General features: G+C 48.4%; 1 protein-coding gene across 4 annotated transcripts; it reads right to left on the reverse strand.

Moving 5' to 3' along the window:
• Nucleotides 1-890: 890 nt before the first annotated feature.
• Nucleotides 891-14,162, reverse strand: LOC144496884 (nuclear factor 7, brain-like). 4 transcript variants are annotated; one of them, XR_013498462.1, is made up of 7 exons: nt 13,730-14,162; nt 13,540-13,635; nt 12,510-12,743; nt 8,346-8,368; nt 8,131-8,246; nt 1,038-2,660; nt 891-931 (listed from the first exon to the last, which is right to left on the reverse strand). XR_013498462.1 is itself a non-coding variant. In XM_078217470.1 (6 exons), the coding sequence occupies exons 1-6, from the start codon at nt 14,138-14,140 to the stop codon at nt 2,110-2,112; spliced, it is 1,425 nt and encodes a 474-aa protein (XP_078073596.1). In that variant the 5' UTR covers nt 14,141-14,162; the 3' UTR covers nt 891-2,109. The 4 variants fall into 4 exon arrangements, 3 of the variants coding, with proteins under 3 accessions (XP_078073596.1, XP_078073595.1, XP_078073597.1); XM_078217470.1 differs by having other exon boundaries at nt 891-2,660; nt 12,510-12,737; XM_078217469.1 differs by having other exon boundaries at nt 891-2,660.
• Nucleotides 14,163-19,006: the final 4,844 nt, after the last annotated feature.

Genomic DNA, 19,006 nt, shown 5'->3' on the forward strand with positions numbered 1-19,006 from the left:
CAGACACGGGGAGAATGTGCAAACTCCACACAGTCACCTGAGGCTGGAATTGAACCCGGGTCCCTGGCGGCTGTGAGGCAGCAGCGCTAACTACTGTGTTGCCACTGTGCCACCCAATAGGTTTCTTATACCTGTCTGGCTAACTTCTTCTGAGGATTTGGCTTATCAGTGCTTTGGCCTGATTAGTTTTGCATCATCGGTGAGGGGTTTCAATGGGTATTAATGAGTTTCAGTGGTGGACCCTTGGTGTTTGTATGCTAGATGTCTTGTTTCAGCTTCTAACATGCATCAAATCTTGTGTTTCATGGATGTATGTTTGTTCCGTGTATATAGCGGTGATTTGCTTCCCAGGAAATGTATAACTGTCCTTTTACACATGCTAATGGTACATCTTTGGTTTTCAATTGTCTGAACTCCAATCTTGCAAAGGACCTGTCTCCAGGCAGACTGTTATGGGCTGAGGTAATCCCAGCATGCCTTGCTTTTAGGCCAATTTCTTTGCCAGTCTTTCCGCCATCTTGCTGCGCCTGCACCCCTGGCCTGATGCTCATCCACAGCTGGCTTCCCCCAATGATACCACCCTACTCAAGCCGTCACTGGCTGCTACATCACTACACCAGTGATTAAGTCTCGGTGGAATATGGTGATCACCTCTGGGCCCCACACTTTAGGAAGAGTGTCAAGTTATTGAAGGGATGGTAAACAGAACATAGAGAAACAGTACAAAAGAAGGGGAACAATTTTCAAGGGGTGTAGGAGCAGAGGGATCTGGATGTATATGCACAGAAACCACTGAAGATGGCAGGACAGGTGGAGGGAGCAGTTAATAAAGCATACAGTGTTCTGGCCTTTATTAATAGGCACAGTAAGAAGTCTCACAACACCAGGTTAAAGTCCAACAGTTTATTTGGAATCATGAGCTTTCAGAGCGCTGCTCCTTCATCAGGTGAGTCTCTGCTTTCTTGCATCTTTGTAGAAACCTGATTTCTGTGCCGATATGCACGATCTTCTTGGAGATCCTTACCTGATGAAGGAGCAGTGCTCCTCCTGCATTCTGTGATAGATTTAAGATGATTGGGGAACAAAACAAGGTGTGGGGAAAATCATTCCTGCGGAGAGTTATGATCTGGAATGGAAGGGTGGTGAAAGACCAATAAATTGCAACAGGCAACAAACAATTGGATAGGTCCTTGCAGATGAAGGAAGAAGGAGCAAGTAGTGGGACTTGTTCAATAACTCTACCTGAAACGGTGTCTAACACAAGGTGCCTGAATGGCCTTTCTTTGTGCTTTTCTATTCTATGGCTGTAGTTGCCCCATTCCGTTGATTTGATTTGATTTGATTTATTATTGTCACATGTATTAACATACAGTGAAAAGTGTTGTTTCTTGTGCGCTAGATAGAGCATACCATTCATAGAGTACATAAGGGGAAGGAAACGAGGGAGTGCAGAATGTAGTGTTACAGTCATAGCTAGGGTGTAGAGAAAGATTAACTTAATGCAAGGTAGGTCCATTCAATAGTCTGACAGCAGCAGGGAAGAAGCTGTTCTTGAGTCAGTTGGGACGTGACCTCAGACTTTTGTGTCTTTTTCCCGATGGAAGAAGGTGGAAACAGAGATTCGATGCCCAAGGTCCAGGTCGTACATTGATCTGCCTCATTACCTCCCCATTCTTCACTCGCTTGTGGGTAGCAATTCGAAATAGGCCGTATTTCAGCTTCTTCTCTGAATTTCCATTTGTACAACCTTGAGTTCATGGCCCTTTAGAGTCACAAAAGGCCATCCTCCTCCACTAAGTACTGGGATTTCCACTACTGCCCGCAATCCCGGTGGGATCTTCTCCGGTGAATCGCCTATAAAGGCTTTGCCGTGATTCAGAGGGTCCCCTGCTGTGTCAAGTGCTTTTCACCGGCGTTCAACCTCAGCCTAGCTCCTCTCCACCTGCCCCACTTCACACCTAACTTCATGAAATATCCAGCTCCGAGAGTGTGTTTCTGCCCCTCCTCCCACCATCCAAATTTAATGTTACAAGCTCCTCTGGAGCAGTTCTCATCTCTTACTGCGAGGATGAGATCATCCAGACGGCCTGGAGTTATGGGATGTTCCCGTTAGTGACCCTTCACCTCACAGACTGTCAGTGGTGCAGAGTTTTGCCCACCGTCGGTCAGTCCCGGGCTGAAGATCGGGAAGATTACCTCAGTGAAAGTGTGGGTGTAGGTGTGGAGATGGGACATGTTGTCCGCATTGTAAAATGACACCTGTCCACTCTCGTAGTCCAGGAACACCCCCACCTTGCGGGGTTTCACACTCAGGGTGAGGCGGGTGTCGACGGGGCTGGTGCGGGCAACATAGCCTCGTTCGGGAGCCAGCCACACGGTCCAGTACCCCGTCTCGGGGGTGGCGTCCATTCTCCCTCGCCTTTCGGCAGACTCTCGGGCCACCCCCAGACCCCACCACGTCTTGGCGCCCACCTCCACCTCCCAGTAGTGCCGCCCTGATATGAATCCCTCCGAGCCCAGGACGCAAGGCCAGGTGTCGAACCTCTCTGAAGTGGCCGGGAGCGGACGCCATAGTTCTCCGTCTCTCACACTGGTCTGGTCCTCAGACAGGATGAGCCAGGGATTGGCTGTGCAAGGGTCCAGAGTCACAGTGGCTGGAACTGAGGGGGAGACACAGTAATCGAGTCAGAGATTGAGCTATTAGAATCGTAGAACTCCTACAATGCAGAATAGGCCATTCGGCCCATTGAGTCTGTACCAACTTTCTAACAGAGCATCTCACCCAGGCCCTTTCCACGCATTCATCCCTCCAAACCCCCAACCTACGCATCTTTGGACGCTAAGAGGCAATTTAGCATGGCCAATCCGCCTAACCAGAGCACGCGGCGGAAACCCATGCAGACATGGAGTGAATGTGCAAACTCCACACTGACAGTAACCCAAGGAAAGGAACCCAGGACCCTGGTGCTATGAGGCAGCAGTTTTAACTTTAAGTGCAAGTTTAAAGTTTATTTATTAGTGTCACAAGTAGGCTTACATTAACACTGCGATAAAGTTACTGTGAAAATCCCCTAGTCGCCACACTCCAGCGCCTGTTCGGGTACATTGAGGGAGAATTTAGCGCGGCCAACACACCTAACCGCACGTCTTTCAGACTGTGGGAGGAAACCGGAGCACCCGGAGGAAACCCACGCAGACACGGGGAGAACATGCAAACTCCACACAATCGAATCCGTATCCCTGGCGCTGTGAGGCAGCAGTGCTAACCACTGTGCCACCGTGCTGCCCAGGTTAGTGCAAACACTCTCCCCTTTTAAAGTGGCCATTCCAGGTGATTCCCTGGTGTGAAAGGTATGTTAATGAAACACAGGTAAAGGACATTTTAAAATTAAGTACATTGAGTACATATAAACAGAGGATAACGATGAACAGATCCGGGCAGCGAGTGGTTGAAGGGGGGGTGGGGTCACTCGGCCTGACTGTCTGCCCCTTTCTGCGGCTATGTACATGCCTGGGTGACCCTGAAGAGGGATCACACTGTGTCCACCAGTACACATGAGGCCTTCCTTGTCCAGTGGGCGTCCCAGGGGCTGGAGAGCATCATCAGCCCCAAAAACAACATTTTCATTTGATTTGTTAAGTTTCAAAGAACAAAGAACAATACAGCACAGGAACAGGCCCTTCGGCCCTCCAAGCCCGCGCTGCTCCCTGGTCCAAACTAGACCATTCTTTTGTATCCCTCCATTCCCACTCCGTTCATGTGGCTATCTAGATAAGTCTTAAACGTTCCCAGTGTGTCCGCCTCCACCACCTTGCCCGGCAGCGCATTCCAGGCCCCCACCACCCTCTGTATAAAATACGTCCTTCTGATATCTGTGTTAAACCTCCCCCCCCCTCACCTTGAACCTATGACCCCTCGTGAACGTCACCACCGACTTGGGGAAAAGCTTCCCACCGTTCACCCTATCTATGCCTTTCATAATTTTATACACCTCTATTAGGTCACCCCTCATCCTCCGTCTTTCCAGTGAGAACAACCCCAGTTTACCCGATCTCTCCTCATAACTAAGCTCTTCCATACCAGGCAACATCCTGGTAAACCTCCTCTGCACTCTCTCTAAAGCCTCCACGTCCTTCTGGTTGTGTGGCAACCAGAACTGGGCGCAGTATTCCAAATGCGGCCGAACCAACGTTCTATACATCTGCAACATCAGACCCCAACTTTTATACTCTATGCCCCTTCCTATAAAAGGCAAGCATGCCATATGCCTTATTCACTACCTTCTCCACCTGTGACGGCACCTTCAAGGATCTGTGGACTTGCACACCAGGTCCCTCTGCGTATCTACACCCTTTATGGTTCTGCCATTTATCGTATAGCTCCCCCCTACGTTAGTTCTACCAAAATGCATCACTTCACATTTATCTGGATTGAACTCCATCTGCCATTTCTTTGCCCAAATTTCCAGCCTATCTATATCCTTCTGTAGCCTCTGACAATGTTCCTCACTATCTGCAAGTCCAGCCATTTTTGCGTCGTCCGCAAACTTACTGATCACCCCAGTTACACCTTCTTCCAGATCGTTTATATAAATCATAAACAGCAGAGGTCCCAATACAGAGCCCTGCGGAACACCACTAGTCACAGGCCTCCAGCCGGAAAAAGACCCTTCCACTACCACCCTCTGTCTTCTGTGACCAAGCCAGTTCTCCACCCATCTAGCCATCTCCCCCCTTATCCCATGAGATCCAACCTTTTGCACCAACCTACCATGAGGGACTTTGTCAAACGCTTTACTAAAGTCCATATAGACGACATCCACGGCCCTTCCCTCGTCAACCATTCTAGTCACTTCTTCAAAAAACTCCACCAGGTTAGTGAGGCATGACCTCCCTCTCACAAAACCATGCTGACTATCGTTAATGAGTTTATTCCTTTCTAAATGCGCATACATCCTATCTCTAAGAATCCTCTCCAACAACTTCCCTACCACTGACGTCAAGCTCACCGGTCTATAATTTCCTGGGTTATCCTTCCTACCCTTCTTAAATAACGGGACCACATTAGCTATCCTCCAATCCGCTGGGACCTCACCTGTGTCCAGTGACGAGACAAAGATTTGCGTCAGAGGCCCAGCGATTTCATCTCTCGTCTCCCTGAGCAGCCTTGGATAGATTCCATCAGATTCCTTTAAAAGTACTGCTCTTTGCCCCCCACATCCCCCACCCCCCTCCACCACCCTCCTTTAAGGAACTGTCAATTGGTTCATTTATTTATTTACCCCAGAAAGTACAAACAGGGGATGGCTGGGACACTGGGTGGGGTGAGTGACAGCTGTGAGACTGAACAAGTCCAGAAACTCCCTCCACAAAGGCAAGCTCTTGCTTTTGACTTCACCAATTGGCTTGGATCCCATTAACAGCTGGAACTCCGGAGAGTTTTTGAGGGGCTCCAGGTTTGTGGCCCAGTGGGCAGCACGGTGGCACAGTGGTTAGCACTGCTGCCTCACAGCACCAGCGACCCGGGTTCAATTCCGGCCTCAGGTCACTGTCTGTGCGGAGTCTGCACGTTCTCCCCGTGTCTGCGTGGGTTTCCTCCGGGTGCTCCGGTTTCCTCTCATGCTCCAAAGATGTGCGGGTTAGGTTGTTTGGCCATGATAAATTGCCCCTTAGTGTCAGGGGGATTAGCAGGGTGAATATGTGGGGTTATGGGGATAGGGGCTGGCTGGGATTGTTGTCAGTGCAGGCTCGATGGGCTGAATGGCCTCATAGAATCATAGAGTCCCCATAGTGCAGAAGGAGTGACGGTGGTGTAGGGGTAATGTCACTAGACTAGTGAATCCAGAGGCCCAGGCACATGCTCTGCGGGACGCGAGTTCAAATCTTGCCACGGCAACTAATGCAATTTAAATTCAAATAAATCTGGAATATAAAGTAATGGTGACCATGACAACATTGTCAGTTGTTGTAAAACCCCATCCCGGTTCACTGATGCCCCTTTAGGGAAGGAAATCTGCCATCCTTAGTCTGACTTACATATGACTCCAGACCCACTGCAATGTAGTTGACTCTTGCCTGCCTCTCTGCAATGGGTGGCAAGTCATTCAGTCCAAGAGCAACTAGGGATGGGGCAGGGACAACAAATGGCATTGCTGGAGATTCCAGCATGAAAGACTGAAGACAAAGATAAGTAAGTGGGGCAAGAGTAGACCAGAGTGCACCTCGAGCCAGCTCCGATTGGATTCATTCCGAGTGGAGAGTCACGATATCCCTTTACTCCGGAGGTACACTTCCCTGAAGTGGGGGGCGGCGGCACAGTGGTTAGCACTGCTGCCTTACAGTGCCAGGGACCCGGATTCAATTCCCAGCTTGGGTCACTGTGCGGAGTCTGCACGTTCTCCCCGTGTCTGCATGGGTTTCCTCCGGGTGCTCCGGTTTCCTCCCACAGTCTGAAAGACGTGCTGGTTAGGGTGCATTGGCCATGATAAATTCTCCCTCAGTGTACCCAAACAGGGTGCCGGAGTGTGGCGACGAGGGGATTTTCACAGTAACTTCATTGCAGTGTTAATGTAAGCCTACTTGTGACACTAATAAATACACTTAAAACTTAAAAAATTTAAGAACTACATGGTCATCATCACACACCTCTGAATGTTGACCCCACCCCCCTCCCCCCATCACCCAAGCCCAGCCCAAGACCCTGACCTCTGGACTAGACAAAGCATTGGCAGTGAGTTTAATCAACCAATGGGACTCAGTGGGTGAGGGTTTGGGGGGTGGAGGGCGAGGGAGGGCGGAGAGAGAGGCCGCAGGGATCGGTACTGGGGCCTCAACTATTTACCATTTATATAGACGATCTGGAGGAGGGGACTGAGTGTAGGGTAACAAAGTTTGCAGACGACACAAAGATAAGTGGAAAAGTGAATCGTGTGGAGGGCGTAGAAGGTCTGCAGAGAGATTTGGACAGGCTGAGTGAGTGGGCGAGGATCTGGCAGATGGAGTATAACGTTAACAAATGCGAGGTTATTCACTTTGGAAGAAATAATAGCAAATTGGATTATTATCTAAATGGAAAGAAATTACAACATGCTGCTGTGCAGAGGGACCTGGGGGTCCTTGTGCATGAGACGCAAAAACCCAGTCTGCAGGTGCAACAGGTGATCAAGCAGGCAAATGGGATGTTGGCCTATATCGCAAGGGGGATAGAATATAAAAGCAGAGATGTCTTGCTGCATCTGTACAGGGCATTGGTGAGGCCGCAGCTGGAATACTGTGTGCAGTATTGGTCCCCTTATTTGCGGAAGGATATATTGGCCTTGGAGGGAGTGCAGAGAAGGTTCACCAGGTTGATACCAGAGATGAGGGGTGTTGATTATGAGGAGAGACTGAGCAGATTGGGTTTGTACTCGTTGGAGTTTAGAAGGCCGAGGGGGGATCTTATAGAGACCTATAAGATAATGAAGGGGCTGGATAGGGTAGAGGTGGAGAGATTCTTTCCACTTAGAAAGGAAACTAGAACTAGAGGGCACAGCCTCAAAATAAAGGGGGGTCAGTTTAGGACAGAGTTGAGGAGGAACTTCTTCTCTCAGAAGGTGGTGAATCTCTGGAATTCTCTGCCCACTGAAGTGGTGGAGGCTACCTCGTTGAATATGTTTAAATCACCGATAGATGGATTCCTGATCGGTAAGGGAATTAGGGGTTATAGGGATCAGGCGGGTAAGTGGAACTGATCCACTTCAGATCAGCCATGATCTTATTGAATGGCGGGGCAGGCTCGAGGGGCTAGATGGCCTACTCCTGCTCCTATTTCTTATGTTCTTATGAGAGGTGGTCGCCAGTTTAGACTTTTCTTCTCCGCGTTTATTAAGCAGGGAAAGGCAAGGGAGACCAGAAGAGAAAATGCTGGAAAATCTCAGCAGGTCTGGCAGCATCTGTAAGGAGGGAAAAGAGCTGATGTTTCGAGTCCAGGCGACCCTTTGACAGAGGGTCATCCAGGCTTGAAACGTCCGCTCTTTTCTCTCCTGCCAGATGCTGCCAGACCTGCTGAGGTTTTCCAGCATTTTCTCTTTTGGTTTCAGATTCCAGCACCCGCGGTAATTTGCTTTTATCAATGGCAAGGGAGAGTTTTACCTGGGTTAATGGCTCCTATCATTTCTCTCCACGCTGTGTACTGTACAGGGCCCTTGAACCTCCCGACCGACAGCTTGTCCTCTGCTAACGATAGCTGACGGTAGTCCTGCCCGGGGCTGCCAACGTGAACAAGTTCATGTCATAAACTGAGCAGAGACGTTGCTGAGTAAAGTTTGGCAAAATTCCCCAGAGTTTCAGTAGACTTGGTGCCCTACCTTCTCTTGTGACACGCCACCTCCTGAAATAAAGAGAACACGGATCGGAGTTAACGGGCCGTCAAGAACCGAACACCCACATTGATGACAGATCGTCAATAATTCCAGAATCGGGCAAGTAATCTTTTTCCTTTCGGGAAGGTGACAGAGGTACAGCTGCTGACGAGAGTGGATCTACACTGTTTTGTTCTCACAGTAATTTGCTAAAGTCCTGGTCACACTGTGGGTCAAAGGGCAGATACTGCTCAAGGTACAAGCCGGAGCCCAGATCCCCATTCCCATCACGAAACGGGTGGGATTTCTGGGAATGTGTGGGTTCTACCGCAAACCCCCGACCGACGACAGAAAAGATCATAGAGTCATGGTTATACAGCACAGAAAGAGGCCCTTCGGCCCAGCATGTCTGTACTAGCCGTCAGGCACCTATCCTAATCCCATTTTCTAGCCCCTGCTCTGTAGCCTTGTAGCTGCTGCGTTACAAGCGCTCATCTAAATGCTTCTTAAATGTTGTGAGGGTTCCCGCCTCTACCACCCTTTCAGGCAGTGAGTTCCACATTTTAAAAATTCATTCCTGGGACATGGATGTAGCTGGCTGGCCATCCATCCCTATTGCTAATCCCTAGTTACCCAAGGGCAGTCACATTTTTTTATTTCCGTCACAAGAAGGCTTACATTAACACTGCAATGAAGTTACTGTGAAAACCCCCTAGCCGCCACATTCCGGCACCTGTTGGGGTACACTGAGGGAGAATTTAACATGGCCGACGCACCTAACCAGCACATTTTTCAGACTGTGGGAGGAAACCGGAGCACCCGGAGGAAACCCACGCAGACACGGGGAGAACGTGCAGACTCCACACAGACAGTGACTCAAGCCGGGAGTCGAACCCAGCTCCCTACTGCTGTGAGGCAGCAGTGCTAACCACTGTGCCACCGTGCAGGCCAGACCGGGTAAGGACAGTAGATTTCCTTCCCGAAAGAACATGAGTGAACCAGGTGGGTTTTTTCGACAATCCACAATGGTTTCATGGTCATCAGTAGATTCTTAATTCCAGATATTTTTTATTGAATTCAAACTCCACCATCTGCTGTGGTGGGATTCGAACCCGGGATCCCAGAGCGTTAGCTGAGTTTCTGGATTAATAGTCTAGCGATAATACCGCTAGGCCATTGCCTTCCATGCCCACCACCCTCTGGGTGAAAACCATTTTCCTCAAATCCACTCTAAATCTCCTGCTCCTTACCTTAAATCTGTGCCTCCCCGGTATTGACCCCTCTACTAAGGGGAGACGTTCCGTCCTATCTACCCTATCTATGTCTCTCATAGTTTTGTACGTGGCAACCCCATTCCCCCTCAGTCTTCTCTGCTCTAAGGAGGACAGCCTAACCTGCCTCTCTTCATAGCGGTCAAATGGGATGAAGGAGTACAATATAAAGGGAAAGACTCTTAGTACTGTAGAGGATCAGAAGGACCTTGGGGTCCGGGTCCATAGGACTCTGAAATTGGCAGGTGGAGGAGGTGGTTAAGAAGGCGTATGGTGTGCTGGCCTTTATCAATCGAGGGATTGAGTTTAGGAGTCCGGGGATAATGATGCAGCTATATAAGACCCTCGTCAGACCCCACTTGGAGTACTGTGCTCAATTCTGGTCGCCTCACTATAGGAAGGATGTGGAAAAGATTGAAAGGGTGCAGAGGAGATTTACAAGGATCGGCACGGTAGCACAGTGGTTAGCACTGCTGCTTCACAGCTCCAGGGACCTGGGTTCGATTCCCGGCTTGGGTCACTGCCTGTGTGAGTTTGCACATTCTCCTCGTGTCTGCATGGGTTTTTTCTGGGGGCTCCGGTTTCCTCCCACAGTCCAAAGATGTGCAGGTTAGGTTGATTGGCCATGCTAAAATTGCCCCTTAGTGTCCTGAGATGCGTGTGTTAGTGGGTATATATGTAGGGATATGGAGGTAGGGCCTGGGTGGGATTGTGATCGGTGCAGACTCGATGGGCCGAATGGCCTCTTTCTGCACTGTAGGGTTTCTATGAATCTTTCTATGAAGGATGTTGCCTGGATTGAGTGGCATGCCTTATGAGGATAGGCTGAGGGAGCTCGGTCTTTTCTCCTTGGAGAGACGAAGGATGAGAGGAGACCTAATAGAGGTGTATAAGGTGTTGAGAGGCATAGATCAGGTGGACTCTCAGAGGCTTTTTCCCAGGGTGGAAATGTCTGCTACGAGAGGACACAGGTTTAAGGTGCTGGGGGATAGGTACAGGGGAGATGTTAGGAGTAAGTTTTTCACACAGAGGCTGGTGGGCGAGTGGAATCGGCTGCCGTCAGTGGTGGTGGAGGCGAACTCAATAGGGTCTTTTAAGAGACTCCTGGATGAGTACATGGAGCGTAATAGGATGGAGGTTATAGGTAGGTCTGGAAGGTAGGGATGTGTTCGGCACAACTTGTGGGCCGAAGGGCCTGTTTGTGCTGTAGTTTTTCTATGTTCTATGAAATGCTCCAGCCCAGGCAATATCCTGGTGAATCTCCTATAGTCTAGTCCAGACTGAGAAGCTATTATTGCCTATCATCCCTGAATACTGTACATCAATTATTGACCCATGTCCTCACCTTGCCTAATTTGGTGTAACTGAGTGTGTATTTTAGAATCTATCACATTGGTCTGGAGTCACATCGAAGCCAGACTGGGTAAAGGAACTCGTCCGCCAGATGATTTTAAAGAAACATCAACAACGGCCATCATCAGATACTTATTCACAGATTTTTTTAAAATGAGTTCAAGCTCCCCACCTAATGTAGGGGGATTGTGTATGGTTTTTTTTTATTCATTCATGGGACATGGGCGTCGCTGGCTGTCCAGCATTTATTGCCCATCCCGAGTAGCCCTTAGAGGGCAGTTGAGAGTCAACCACATTGCTGTGGCTCTGGAGTCACATGTAGGCCAGACTGGGTAAGGACAGCAGATTTCCTTCCCTAAAGGACATTAATGAACCAGCTGGGTTTTACCGACAATGGTTTCATGGTCATCGGTAGATTCTTAATTCTGGATATTTTTTTATTGAATTGAAATTCCACCATCTGCCGTGGCGGGATTCGAACCCGGGTCCCCAGAACATTAGCTGAGTTTCTGGATTAATGGTCTGGCAATAATACCACTAGGATATCGCCTGTGTGTGTTTGTGTGTGCGTGTGTGTGAGTGCATTTGTGTATGCGTGAACGTGTGCATGTGAGAGCGTGTGTGTGCTTTTAAAGTTTATTTATTAGTGTCACAAGTAGGCTTACATTAACACTGCAACGAAGTTACTGTGAAAATCCCCTAGTCGCCACACTCCAGCACCTGTTCGGGTACACAGAGGGAGAATTTAGCACGGCCAATGCACCCTAACCAGCACGTCTTTCAGACTGTGGGAGGAAACCCACGGAGACACGGGGAGAATGTGCAGACTCCGCACGGTGATCCAAGCCAGGAATCGAACCCGAGTCCTTGGTGCTGTGAGGCACAGTGCTATCCACTGTGCCACCATGTGTGCATGTGAGTACGAGTGTGCGTGCGTGCGTTGCTGCTTTTGATTTGCAGGGACCATTTTCCCTTGTTGATCACATGATGTCAAACAGAAAGGATCCACACAGGTACAGAGAGGATAGGATTGAAAAGAACACAAATCTCACAGTTAAGAGACAGTGCCCACGCCCCGCCCCATTTATTGAAGGAGGGGGTGGAAATGGAGGGGGATGGCTTGTGGACACAGGGAGAATGTGCAAACTCCGCACGGACAGTGACCTGAGGCCAGAATCGAACCCGGGTCTCTGGTGCTGTGAGGCAGTGTGTCACTGTAATGCAATGGGAGGTTGAGGAGAGCCATTGTAACACCCCCCTCCCCTCAGGTTAACGCTGAAATTAAAATGGCAAAACTAGTGTGTGTGCGCAGAACAACTTTGGCTGCATGCCAAGCCATGCAGTGTAGATTTTTAAAAACCTATTATTAAAACCACGGCAATGGTTTCTGTGATTCAGTGTGAGTCCGAAGGTCAGACAGTGCAATGAAGCCACTCACAAATTGATAAAAACAACAACCTGTTTGACTATTGTTGCCACAACTTTCTCTATTTATTCCAACACTGGGTCGGCTTACTTTGCAACCGACCTGCATTATAATCCTTACCTTCATAAATTTCACTCTGTCTTGCTGCTCCATCTGTTGCTGCAACTTTGAGAGTTCCCCCTCAATGGAATATAAATTCTCCTGGATTTTCTGCAGGTTTTTCTCCATTGTGTCCAGAATCCTCTCCTCGTCTCTCCTGAGCTCTCGGAGTAAACACTGTTCTTTCTCGGTGAGAATCTGGTGCATTTGAGTGAACTCGGATGCGATGTGTGTCTGCAGACTGCTGGACTGCTCCTTACCCAATGAAATGTGGGAAATAAATAAATAAATAAGAATCATGTCCCGCGATAAAGGGGATTCTTGCGTGGGCAGCACCATGATTAGCACTGCTGTCTCACAGCGCCAGGGGCTCGGGTTCAATTCCGGCCTCAGGTCACTGTCTGTGTGGAGTCTGTACGTTCTCCCCGTGTCTGCGTGGGTTTCCTCAGGGTGCTCCGGTTTCCTTTCTCAGTCCAAAAATAAGCAGGTTAGATGGATTTGCCATGTTAAATGTGTGATGTAACAAGCAGAAGGAGGGGGAGAGGGCTTGGGTAAGATACTCTATCAGAGAGTCGGTGCAGACTTGATGGGCCGAATGGTTGTGGGAGGCAATGGCCTAGTGGTATTATCGCTAGATATTAATTCACAAGCTCAGCTAATGCTCTGGGGACCTGGTTTTGAATCCCGCCACGGCAGATGGTGAAATTTTGGAGTGGCACGGTGGCACAGTGGTTAGCACTGCTGCCTCATGGCGCCAGGGACCCGGGTTCAATTCCTGACTTGGATCACTGTCTGTAAGGAGTTTGCACATTCTCCCCGTGTCTGCGTGGGTTTCCTCCGGGTGCCCCGGTTTCCTCCCACAGCCTGAAAGACGTGCTGGTTAGATGCTAAATTCTCCCTCAGTGTACCCGAACAGGCGCCGGAGTGTGGCGACTCGGGGATTATCACAGTAACTTCATTGCAATGTTAATGTAAGCCTACTTATGACACTAATAAATAAACTTTAAACCTCACCCCGGATCCCAGGAAATCAGCACAGGGAGAAACTTACCCTGACTTCAGAAAACTTCCGTATCTGTTTCAGTTCACTTTCCAGAAACATCGATTTCTTCTCTGAGAGAGATTTGAAAGTTGATTTCAGTTGATCCTGGGATAGGGAGAGGAGATCACAGAATGAAAGTGTCAGACTGCGAAACAATGTGATCAAAATAATCTGGTGATAAAACCCAGTCCCATCTCACCTTGTAGATATCAACAGCTTCTTTAATGGGGATGAAGTTGTGAGATTTGTGTTCCCGGGAATCTCTGCAAATCAAACAGATCAATTTCTTGTCAGTTTCACAGAAGAGTTTCAGTTCTTCCTCATGTTCCTGGCAGTGAGGTTTACTTCCCTCCTCTCCCGGATTCAGGGTCCATTTCCTAGCTCTCTCCGCCAATCTCACCAAGACCCAGTTAACTTTGAGGTTTCCATCGGGAAATTCCTGTCTGCATTCCGGGCAGGAGTTCTTCTGCTCCTGTTCCCAGCACCCTGTGATACAGGAGCGGCAGAAGTTGTGCCCGCACTCCAGTGAAACCGGGTCGGTGAAGATATCAAGGCAAACGGGACAGTTTACTTCCTCGGTCCAGCCCTCAGGCTGCTGTGTGGAGGCCATGTTCACACAGACAGTCACTTCCTGATTCGAACCTGCTTTCAGTTTCAGTGAATGCGTGTTGCCAAAGCCACGGGCTCAGTGATTTCCCAATCAATCATTACTCAGGCAAACACTCTCACTGAGCTAATAATCCAGAGGCTCAGGTTACCGGATCCCGAAAGGAGAATGCGGGTTCAAATCCCACCACAGCAACTGGTGGAATCTAATTTCCATTAAATAAACAGAAATCTGAAATTAAAAGCTAATCTCAGTAGTAGTACAGTAAGAAGTCTCACAACACCAGGTTAAAGTCCAACAGGTTTATTTGGTATCACGAGCTTTCGGAACACTGCTCCTTCATCAGGTGAGTAACTTCATTGCAGTGTTACTGTAAGCCTACTTGTGACTAAAAGCTAAACTTTGACTTTAGAATAGAGAGTTGGGTTCACAAACACGGCATATATAGACAAAGACACATATATATATCTGTCTGTTTTTATATATATATAAAAATATATATGTATATATTTGGCTATATATGCCGTGTTTGTGAACCCTACTCTCCACTCATCTGATGAAGGAGCAGTGCTCCGAAAGCTCGTGATTCCAAATAAATCTGTTGGACTTTAACCTGGTGTTGTGGGACTTCTTACTGTACCCACCCTAGTCCAATGCTGGCATCTCCACATCTCAGTAATGTCATTGATGAAGACGAACATCTCGCCAAGGCCATCCCCACACCCACACTTCTTGCCTTCAAACAACCACGCAACCTCAAACAGACCATTGTCCGCAGCAAATCTACCAGGTACACGGTACCTACTCTTGCAACTCGGCCAACATTGTCTACCTGATACGCTGCAGAAAAGGATGTCCCGAGGCATGGTACATTGGGGAAACCATGCAGACGCTAGACAACGGATGAATGAACACTGCTCGACAATCACCAGGCAAGACTGTTCTCTTCCTGTGGGGGAGCACTTCAGCAGTCACGGGCATTCAGCCTCTGATCTCTGAGTAAGCGCTCTCCAAGGCGGCCTTCACAACACGACGGCGCAGAGTCGCTGAGCAGAGACTGATAGCCAAGTTCCGCACACATGAGGACGGCCTCAACCGGGAAATTGGATTCATGTCACATTATCAGTAACCCCCACAGCTTGCCTCCTGGACTTGCAGAATCTCACTGGCTGTCCTGTCTGGAGACAATACACATCTCTTTAACCTGTGCCTAATGCTCCCTCCACTCACATTGTCTGTATCTTTGAGACTTGGTTGGTTGTAAGGATTCGCATTCTAATCAGTATTCTGTAACTTGATTTTGTGTCTGTGTGCCTTGTTTGAGAGCAGATATCCACTCCATCTGACGAAGGGGCAGCGCTCCAAAAGCTAATGGCATTTGCTACCAAATAAACCTGTTGGACTTTAACCTGGTGTTGTTAAAACTCTTAGTGTGTTAGGCAGCACAGTGGCCTCACAGCGCCAGGGACCCGGGTTCGATTCCTGGTTTCAGTTTGATTTTTAAAATTTGATATATTATTGTCACTTGTATTCGTATTTTGTGTAAAGTATTGTTTCTTGCGCGCTATACAGACAAAGAATACCATTCATAGAAACATAGAAACATAGAAAAACTACAGCACAAACAGGCCCTTCGGCCCACAAGTTGTGCTGAACACATCCCTACCTTCTAGACCTACCTATAACCCTCCATCCTATTAAGCTCCATGTACTCATCCAGGAGTCTCTTAAAAGACCCTATTGAGTTCGCCTCCACCACCACTGACGGCAGCCGATTCCACTCGCCCACTACCCTCTGTGTGAAAAACTTACCCCTAACATCTCCCCTGTACCTATCCCCCAGCATCTTAAACCTGTGTCCTCTCGTAGCAGACATTTCCACCCTGGGAAAAAGCCTCTGAGAGTCCACCCGATCTATGCCCCTCAACATCTTATACACCTCTATTAGGTCTCCTCTCATCCTTCGTCTCTCCAAGGAGAAAAGACCGAGCTCCCTCAGCCTATCCTCATAAGGCATGCCACTCAATCCAGGCAACATCCTTGTAAATCTCCTCTGCACCCTTTCAATCTTTTCCACACCCTTCCTGTAATGAGGCGACCAGAACTGAGCACAGTACTCCAAGTGGGGTCTGACGAGGGTCTTATATAGCTGCATTATTATCCCCGGACTCCTAAACTCAATCCCTCGATTGATAAAGGCCAGCACACCATACGCCTTCTTAACCACCTCCTCCACCTGCGGGGCCGATTTCAGAGTCCTATGGACCCGGACCCCAAGGTCCTTCTGATCCTCTACCGTACTAAGAGTCTTTCCCTTTATATTGTACTCCTTCATCCTATTTGGCCTACCAAAATGGACCACGACGCATTTATCTGGGTTGAAGTCCATCTGCCACTTGTCCGCCAGTCTAGCATCCTATCTATGTCCCTCTGTAACTTCTGACATCCTTCCAGACTATCCACAACCCCACCAACCTTCGTGTCGTCGGCAAACTTACCAACCCATCTCTCCGCTTCCTCATCCAGGTCATTTATGAAAATGACAAACAGCAAGGGTCCCAGAATAGATCCCTGGGGCACACCATTGGTGACCGACCTCCATTTAGAAAAAGACCCATCTATACCCACTCTCTGCCTCCTTTGGGCAAGCCAGTTCTGGATCCACCAGGCAGCAACCCCTTGGATCCCATGCCCTCTCACTTTTTCTAGAAGCAAATAGAGAAGGAAACGACAGAGTGCAGAATGTTATGTTACAGTCATAGCTCGGGTGTAGAGAAAGATCAACTTAATGCAAGGTAAGTCCATTCAAAAGTCTGACAGCAGCAGGGAAGTAGCTGTTCTTGAGTCAATTGGTACGTGACCTCAGACTGTTGTATCTTTTTCCCGATGGAAGAAGGTGGAAGAGAGAATGTCCGGGGTGCGTGGGGTCCTTAATTATGCTGGCTGCTTTGCCGAGGCAGCGGGAAGCGTAGACAGAGTCAATGGATGGGAGGCTGGTTTGCGTGATGGATTGGGCTACATTCATGACCTTTTGTAGTTTCTTGCGGTCTTGGGCAGAGCAGGAGCCATACCAAGCTGTGATACAACCAGAAAGAATGCTTTCTATGGTGCATCTGTAAAAAAGTTGTCACTGTCTGTGCAGAGTTTGCATGTTCTTCCCGTGTCTGTGTGGGTTTCCTCCGGGTGCTCCGGTTTCCTCCCACAGTCTGAAAGACGTCATGGTTCATAACATATACGAGCAGAATTAGGCCATTCAGCCCATCGAGTTCGCTCCACCATTCGATCATGGCTAATATGCTCCTCATCCCTGTTTCCTGCCTTCTCCCCATAACCCTTCAACCCATTACCAACTAAAAATCTGTCTAACTCCTCCTTAAATGTACTCACTGTCCCAGCATCCACCGCACTTTGAGGTAGTGAATTCCACAGATCCACAACCCTTTGGGAGAAGTAGTTTCTCCTCAACTCTGTTTTAAATTTGCTACAGTAAGAAGTCTCACAACAGCAGGTTAAATTAAATTTGCTACCCTTTATCCTAAAACTATGACCTCTCGTCCCAGAATGCCCCACAAGAGGAAGCATCCGCTCCATGTCTACTTTATCCATATCTTTTATCATCTTATATACCTCGATTTGATCTCCCCTCATTCTTCTAAATTTCAGAGATTATAGGCCTAAACTGTTCAATCTCTCTTCATGTGACAAACCTCTCATCTCTGGAATCAATCCAGTGAACCTCCTCGGAACTGCCTTCATATTTCCTCAAATAAGGGGACCAAAACTGTGCACAATATTCCAGGTACAGTTAGGTGCATTGACCATACTAAATTCTCCCTCAGTGTACCTGAACAGGCACCAGAGTGTGGTGAATAGGGGATTTTCACAGTAACTTCATTGCTGTGTTAATGTCAGCCTACTTGTGACAATAATATTTAAGCTTAAATCGGATTCCTGTTTCTGATCCAACTCATTGATCTGCATTTTCTGAATTGTGCCTGTGGATTACAAGCCGCGGTTTTGTTCTGTGCATTTATTCTACTTATTGGAAGAGAGAATCTAACCATCGCACTTGGCATGACTGTCCCACTATCAATATTCTTGGGGGGGTTTGACCAGAAATTGAACTGGACTAACCATATAAATACTGTGGCTACAAGATCAGGTCAGAGACAAGGAATCCTGCGGAAAGTGACTCACCTCCTGACTCCCCAAAGCCTGTCCACCATCTACAAGGCACAAGTCAGGAGTGTGATGGAATACTCTCCACTTGCCTGGATGGTTGCAGCTCCAACCAAACTCAAGAAGCTCAACACCATCCAGGACAAAGCAGCCCCGCTTGACTAGGACCCCATCATCAAATGTTCACTCCCTCCACCACTGACAAACAGTGGCAGCCGTGTGTACCATCTACAAGATGCACTGCAGGACCTAACCAAGGCTCCTTAGACAGCACCTTCCAAACCCGCGACCTCTACTATCTGGAAGAACAAGAGCAACAGAAAACTGGGAACACCACCACCTGGAAGTTCCCCCCCAAGCCATTCACCATCCTGACTTGGAAATATATCGGCCGTTCCTTCACTGTCGTTGGGTCAAAATCCTGGAACCCCCTATCAGCACTGTGGATGTACCTACAACTCCAGGGCTGCAGCGAATCGAGAAGGCAGCTCACCGCCACCTTCTCAAGGGGCAATTAAGGATGGGCAATAAGTGCTGGTCTAACCAGTGACTCCCACGTCACATAAATACATTTTAAGAAGTTTGTAAATGAAAGCACGCTTAAAAATTTGCGCACAGTTATAAATTGTCATTCTGTCAAACATTAACCAGCAAATTCAAATGCGTCAGATTGCAAAGCAAGGATTAAAC

This window comes from Mustelus asterias, chromosome 8 (assembly GCF_964213995.1).
Source record: "Mustelus asterias chromosome 8, sMusAst1.hap1.1, whole genome shotgun sequence".
Taxonomy (NCBI): domain Eukaryota; kingdom Metazoa; phylum Chordata; class Chondrichthyes; order Carcharhiniformes; family Triakidae; genus Mustelus; species Mustelus asterias.

Bases quoted from the DNA above. Each gene is read 5' to 3' on its own strand.
- LOC144496884 (XM_078217469.1), bottom strand. From the start codon at position 14,140: ATGGCCTCCACACAGCAGCCTGAGGGCTGGACCGAGGAAGTAAACTGT. The intron at 13,636-13,729 runs GTGAGATGGGAC...TCCCTATCCCAG, and splicing joins AAGCTGTTGATATCTACAAG to GATCAACTGAAATCAACTTT. The intron at 8,369-12,509 runs GTAAGGATTATA...TCTTTATTTCAG, and splicing joins ACAGAGTGAAATTTATGAAG to GAGGTGGCGTGTCACAAGAG.